General features: G+C 30.9%; 1 protein-coding gene across 1 annotated transcript; it reads left to right on the top strand.

Annotated features, from left to right (window-relative positions):
- Nucleotides 1–1,899: 1,899 nt before the first annotated feature.
- LOC108320858 (transcription factor MYB53) lies at nt 1,900–3,554 on the top strand. The gene is made up of 4 exons (XM_017552411.2): nt 1,900–2,005; nt 2,108–2,375; nt 2,675–3,298; nt 3,377–3,554. Exons 2-4 carry the CDS (start codon nt 2,113–2,115, stop codon nt 3,411–3,413), a joined length of 924 nt encoding a protein of 307 aa, XP_017407900.1. The 5' UTR covers nt 1,900–2,005; nt 2,108–2,112; the 3' UTR covers nt 3,414–3,554.
- The last annotated feature ends 2,772 nt before the right edge of the window (nt 3,555–6,326 follow it).

Here is a 6,326-nt window from a genome sequence, read left to right as displayed (position 1 = left end):
GCTATAGTGTATGAGATTGGGAACTCAGATATTAGAAGACAAATTAAAATCAACGGCGTTTTAACCTTTAGCATGTTTCTATATACATACCTTTAATTTAACTTTGTCTGAGAATCATCTTCTTATTCCCACTCTCACCTAAAAGTAGTGATGATTCTTATATTAGAACTAATTAATATACAGATTAGAGCAGAAAAATAAAATCGTATTTCTTTTTATAAAGTCGTGAATACTTGATTTTTAAATACATGGTGGTGGGATGCAAATACGTAATCATTTTTCACTTTTACTACCTAACAAAGATTGAATAAAAGGCTGCTGCACCTACCATTCAGTGTTCTTGTACATAAAATATGCAGATTTTATCAAACACATGCCAATAGTCGTTGATTTCGCAATATAATCTCATGATATTGTCATTGGGAATCCAAACGTGAATCCAAGTCCATCTTGGATAGAAATAAAAAAGTAGAATATTATATAAAGATAAAAGACCTATTAACTCATTGTCTTAAGTTTTGGATAGAGAGTGATAGCAATTCTTTACGTGGTTAAACTTAGATCTCATTAGTATTATGCTGGTATCAAAGTTCGTCTTGATGACGGGTTCAGACCTTTCAGGTAAGCGTGTCCGTTAAAAATGAACAACTCGGTTGGGAATCCTTCGGTGTACCAATGTGAAACTTGTTATCTATATATGTTGTGTGGATTCGTTGAATGGAGGGTCCCAGAAGAGGATGGTTTATGCAGTTTTTGCGTCCATTGAGTTGCATGACACGAAACACAAAATCATTAAAATGTTGAGACACATTGGATGGTTTCATGTTAGGAAGTTTCTTCTGTGATTGGGCAACGAAAAGTGAGTTCAGCAGTCACTGAATGATTGCCACGTGGAAACCAACCCCAGCTGGTGGTTGAAGTTCGTTGCTGTTTTTGTGATGTGTTTTGGAACATGTTGCCCTAGCCACACGCATACATGCATGTGCCTTGTTCTTGTTGGACAAGTGAACAAGGTCATACTCATACATCTATATCCTTCTCTACCAATACCTAGCCCCTTTTGAAATTTTCACCATCTAACCCTTCTACGTATATCCTTCCCATTCATTCATTTATTCTTTTCACTTCTCTATTCACCATTTTCTTCCTTTCTTTCTGCATAAAACAAAATCACTTTTGTTCCGGTTATGTTGACTCCACTAGCTATAGTCTTGCTACTTTTGTACCACAAATTAAATAAAGTCAAATCATAAAGAGAAAGAAGGTTTGTCACAGAAGCTACTGTTATGTAGATATCAGTTTTTATCAATTATAAAGTCAAGCGTAAGCATAAGTCTTACATAAAAAAAGAGAAAATTGATATATAACGATGAAGACTGTAAACTTACAGTTTTTGGTGATGCCAATCATTTATATAATTGAAATTAGATTTTATCCATGTTGTGTTTTCTTATCACTAAAGTCCATTAATATGTGTAATGTATGTATGGATTGGATTTATACTAAGAATAGATTAAGGTTGCAAAATAGATAAAATTTAAGGAGAAGAATATAAGTTATAATTACATGAAAGAGATGCACGACATTTAGGTTACTCTAATTAATGTGCTGAAGATTAAGATATGAAAACTGATATGATTTCATATTTCAGTGTATATATATATATATATATATATATATATATGGAAGCTGAAGATAATATCGTGTTTTAGAATACTGACAAAAACGAGGTAAGAATTTTCAACTGAAACTGTTGATTATAATGTGTATGATTTCTAAAAGGAAAATATTTACGTAACTGTTGGTTGACATATTAGAGATTATTATGAGTAAAAATAAATGCAATTTGTGGAGTGAGTGTGTGCAGATTCCTTTCAGGGTCGTTATCTATATGACTTTGTGTACGATGCCACCACAACATGATGCATACATCGTAACCTTATATATAACAAACACTTATGTGGTAAATGTTAGTTTTATCATCCTCTTCAAGAAAACTTCAAAGGTAATTGGTTTCTCTTTCTCTTTTTTGGTCTCTTCAATGAAACTGCATATCCTTATACTATATTGTTATTTCATCATGAATTAGTATTATTATTGCATGCAGTGGTGATGATGAGAACACCAAGCAGTGATGAAAGTGGGTTGAAGAAGGGGCCATGGAGCCCAGAAGAGGATAAAATACTAGTGGATTACATTCAGAAGCATGGCCATGGAAGTTGGAGAGCCCTTCCAAAGCTTGCAGGATTGAACAGATGTGGAAAAAGTTGCAGACTAAGATGGACTAATTACCTCAGACCTGATATCAAAAGAGGCAAATTCTCTGATGAAGAAGAGCAACTCATCATCAATTTACATGCTGTTCTTGGCAATAAGTAACTAACTATAATCCTCACACCTTCTTCTTCTTCATCATCGTCTACACAAGAATCATGACTACTTGAATGATGAGCATGATTTTAGTATTCTAAATTAAATAATGGTCCCATAAAATATTTTTACATTCATTTGACACGGACTGTAAGGATAAAATGGTCATAAAAGTATAAATTTTTGTATTTTTTCAAGAAAGAAAAGAGTAAAAAGTGAAGGATAGTTTCAGATGAATATAAAAAATTTAGGTGTATCAAATAATCATTATTCTTCTAAATTTGTTTTCATTGTTTATTATCAGGTGGGCAGCTATAGCATCTCATCTGCCAGGAAGAACTGATAATGAAATTAAGAATCTGTGGAACACACATTTAAGGAAGAAGCTTTTGCAAATGGGGTTAGACCCAGTGACTCACCGTCCAAGAACTGATCACCTAAACCTTCTTACCAATCTACAGCAGATTTTGGAAGCTGCAAAAATTGTCAGCAGTTTCACAAACCCTTGTGACATAAACAATGCTCTAAGGCTACACTCAGATGTCACGCAACTGGCCAAATTCCAGTTACTGCAAAACATGTTTCAGCTCACTGGTGCCACTCCTTCTCCTTCTTCACTGACAGATGGTTTTCTGAATGACGTTTTGGGGTTTAATCAGTGTAGTAATCTCCAAAACCTTCATGATGGTAATTCAGTTTCTCAAATCCTTCCCAATGTCCAAAACTTTGAGGCCCTTCAGCTGCCTTCTCCATCAAATTCCCTTCCAAATCTGGTTTCTGCCTCGCCTGAACATTCTCCAGTAAAAGCAGAAAATTTTAATGCAAACTCAAAGGAGTGTTGTAATCCTTCTTCCACCACCTTTGAGTTAACGTGGGGAGATTTCATGGAAGAAGATGCAACCGATAATTATTGGAAAGGTTTCATAGAGTAAGTTTGCTTGTACTCTAATTATTCCCATTTCTGTACACTAATTATTCTCTCTCATTCTATCTGTTTATTTTGCAGCCAACATTCTAACCAGACATGGTCAACAGTCCAATGAAAAAGATGCATGGTATTTGAGAGTTTTCACAGAAATAAATATGTACTATTGTTAATTTAGTTAAGGTTGTTTTGTGTGTATTAATATTGACAGTGGATTAATTGATCGATTCCAGAGATCTAAATATAGAAAAGCTTATGCATTGTATATTATAATGTAACATGGAGATTCATCATTAGATCATACACCAGAGTGTGTGATTTTCATCTTCTTCGTATAAAACTATGAAAACAAAAATGGAGTTGGTAGGGTTTCCTTCACAGAAAATGTCAATGGTTGGAAATAAGCCATTCATGCTGAAGAAAATGCTTGCAATCCACTTATTGTTTGTCTCATTATATTTTCCACACAAACTAGTATCTTTGACAGGAAAAATTAATTAAATAAAATGGAGACTTCAATGGAAACTTGAAGAATGGATAAAAAGATAATCAATATTATAACGATTAGCTGTGTAGAGACTCGACTCAAATGACTCATTTATATATATTATAAGGAGATTCAGATAAAAGAAATTATGATACTAACTCAAGTTCAACTGTCAATGATTCTTTATAATAGTGTAGGGAAAATATTTTATAATCTAATCTAAATAAAATTTCCTGAAACCATAAAAATTTCAAAATGCATTTTATAATAACATAATATTTGTTAAGAGAAGATTATTCTATTATATTTAATATTTTCACATTCACTAGTACTGATAAAGTGAAAAAAAATGACAATGATTATTTAAAAAAATTAAAAACAATTTTCGAATTGAAATATATTAAGACAAGATAAAAAAAATTGGTAAGCGTATGACATTAGTTAAGAATCGAAGTAAAAAAGGTTTCGATTCTTTTTTAATTAAAGTCTTTTAAGTTGTTAATTTTTTTTAAAATGTAACCATATTATATTATATTTTGATTTTTTTAAGTTAAAAATTTATTTCTATACTAGTTGATGGTTTAAGAGTTGAAATTTAAAATAATTTAAATATTTTTTTTCTTTTTTTATATTCTTTGAAATGTTTTTTAAAAAGATAACTATGATAAACAAAACTCAATATAAAACTTTCTATATATATATATATATATATATATATATATATATATATATATATATATATATATATATATATAAAAGCAAGTTCTCTTTTTCTCAAGTGTATTACTGTTTATAAGAATATGATCCCAAATGACTGACTACATATGGAAACATGAAGAAAGAGAAGTTTCACCTGAGAAAATCAAAACTGAAAATTGGGTTCTTGAGATTGTTTTTCTTAATATATGAGTTTGTGTTTTTGTCTGGACTTCTCTTGCATTATTGTCATTGGTTGCTTTATATTGTCTTCAATAATTCTTTGTTTTTTCTGTTACTTAAAGCATGCAAACTTTCACCTTTATTAGGTGAGTGAACATGACATGTGGAACTTTCAATCTCCAACACTTAATGTCTCTTCTTCAATGTCTTCCCTATTTATGACACTTAAAATAATAAATTACTTTGTATTATTTGTTATGGATAACATTTATTAATGTTTGAATCATAAAGTGATAAGAAATAGTTGCACAGAATTGAATTCTTGGATTATTATTTGAATGACTGAATTGTATAAAAGTTAAACAAATATTTTCTAATTTAATTTTATTTTTTAACACATTGGCTTTTAACCATGAGTCTATGCAATGATTTTGTCCTTTGACAGTGGTACTAGAAAGCAACCTAGAAAATTGAACCACATGTTTTAGTTCTTCGGCTTCATCATAATGTATCTTTGTATATAAAAGTCAAGAGTTTTTGTTACATGTTAGGTAAGACTAATCCTATTGATTCTAACCCAATAAGGCAAAGATATAGTCCAAAAATTGTGTAATTTCTTCAAGTAATCCACTTTGGTCCACTATGCAACGAAACCATTGTAAAAATAATACTATCAATCGTTACTATTTCACATTATCACTGTTTTAAGTTGAATTTCAATATCCATATATCTTATAATATGACAGTTTTTCTTCAAATACAATATATATAAATGTTTTGAAAATTTTAAATTAATGTTCTTAATTGGATTCCCTTTTCTCATGCTTCTAAGTGTTTAAATACTCAACAAAAACTTATGTACCTTAATTTGGGCAAAATAGGTGACTTGCAACCTAACTTAAAAAAAAGGTGTTTCTTCCTGCATCAATCACATTTCTTCTTGCACCCCATCACAAACTTAAGGAAATTTTTATCTAAAATAGGGTGGAATGAGTGTGTTCTTGATAAATATTTCCGAAACTAGCTTAGTGTATTCCGGAAAGCAAAATCCGGTTTAATAGGGTGTTGGAAGAAATTTGTTAATTTCATTTTGCCTTAGGTAAATTCATGCAAGAGATGATAACGTTAATATACACACAACTAATATAACCATGCAGATTATTCTAGATACTTTAAGTTTTCTGATAGAGTTCATTAGCTCTGATGAAATAATAAAATTATGAGCATTGATGTATTAGAAAGCTCAATCGGCATGAATCATTGATGTGAATTAGATGAGAAGGGGATTCACCTAAATACTTTAAGAGAAAATTTCTATTGACGACCTTCGATTACAAGAGTTAACAATCTTCAGGTAAGGATAGTTGATGTTTGATTACCACTCACAATTTACACATCATGACACATTCTAATATAAATTTTTTTACGACTCTGAAGTAGATGGTGAGATGCTAACTTTGTGGTTGCTAGAATAGAAGCTATTGATCGTTGAGGGTGAATCTTGTCATTGAATAGGGTTAGACTGATCATTTGAAAACCATGGAGACATGCAATATTTCTAAGAAATTCACAATAGGGGAAAAGATAACAAATGTTTAGTCACTGTATGGGAGACATAAAGCTGAAAGTTAAAGATGAACCTCACAAAAAAAACTGTTCATTATA

The sequence above is a fragment of the Vigna angularis genome, chromosome 10 (assembly GCF_016808095.1).
Source record: "Vigna angularis cultivar LongXiaoDou No.4 chromosome 10, ASM1680809v1, whole genome shotgun sequence".
Classification (NCBI taxonomy): Eukaryota; Viridiplantae; Streptophyta; class Magnoliopsida; order Fabales; family Fabaceae; genus Vigna; species Vigna angularis.
This window is presented reverse-complemented; position numbering and strand designations above follow the sequence as displayed.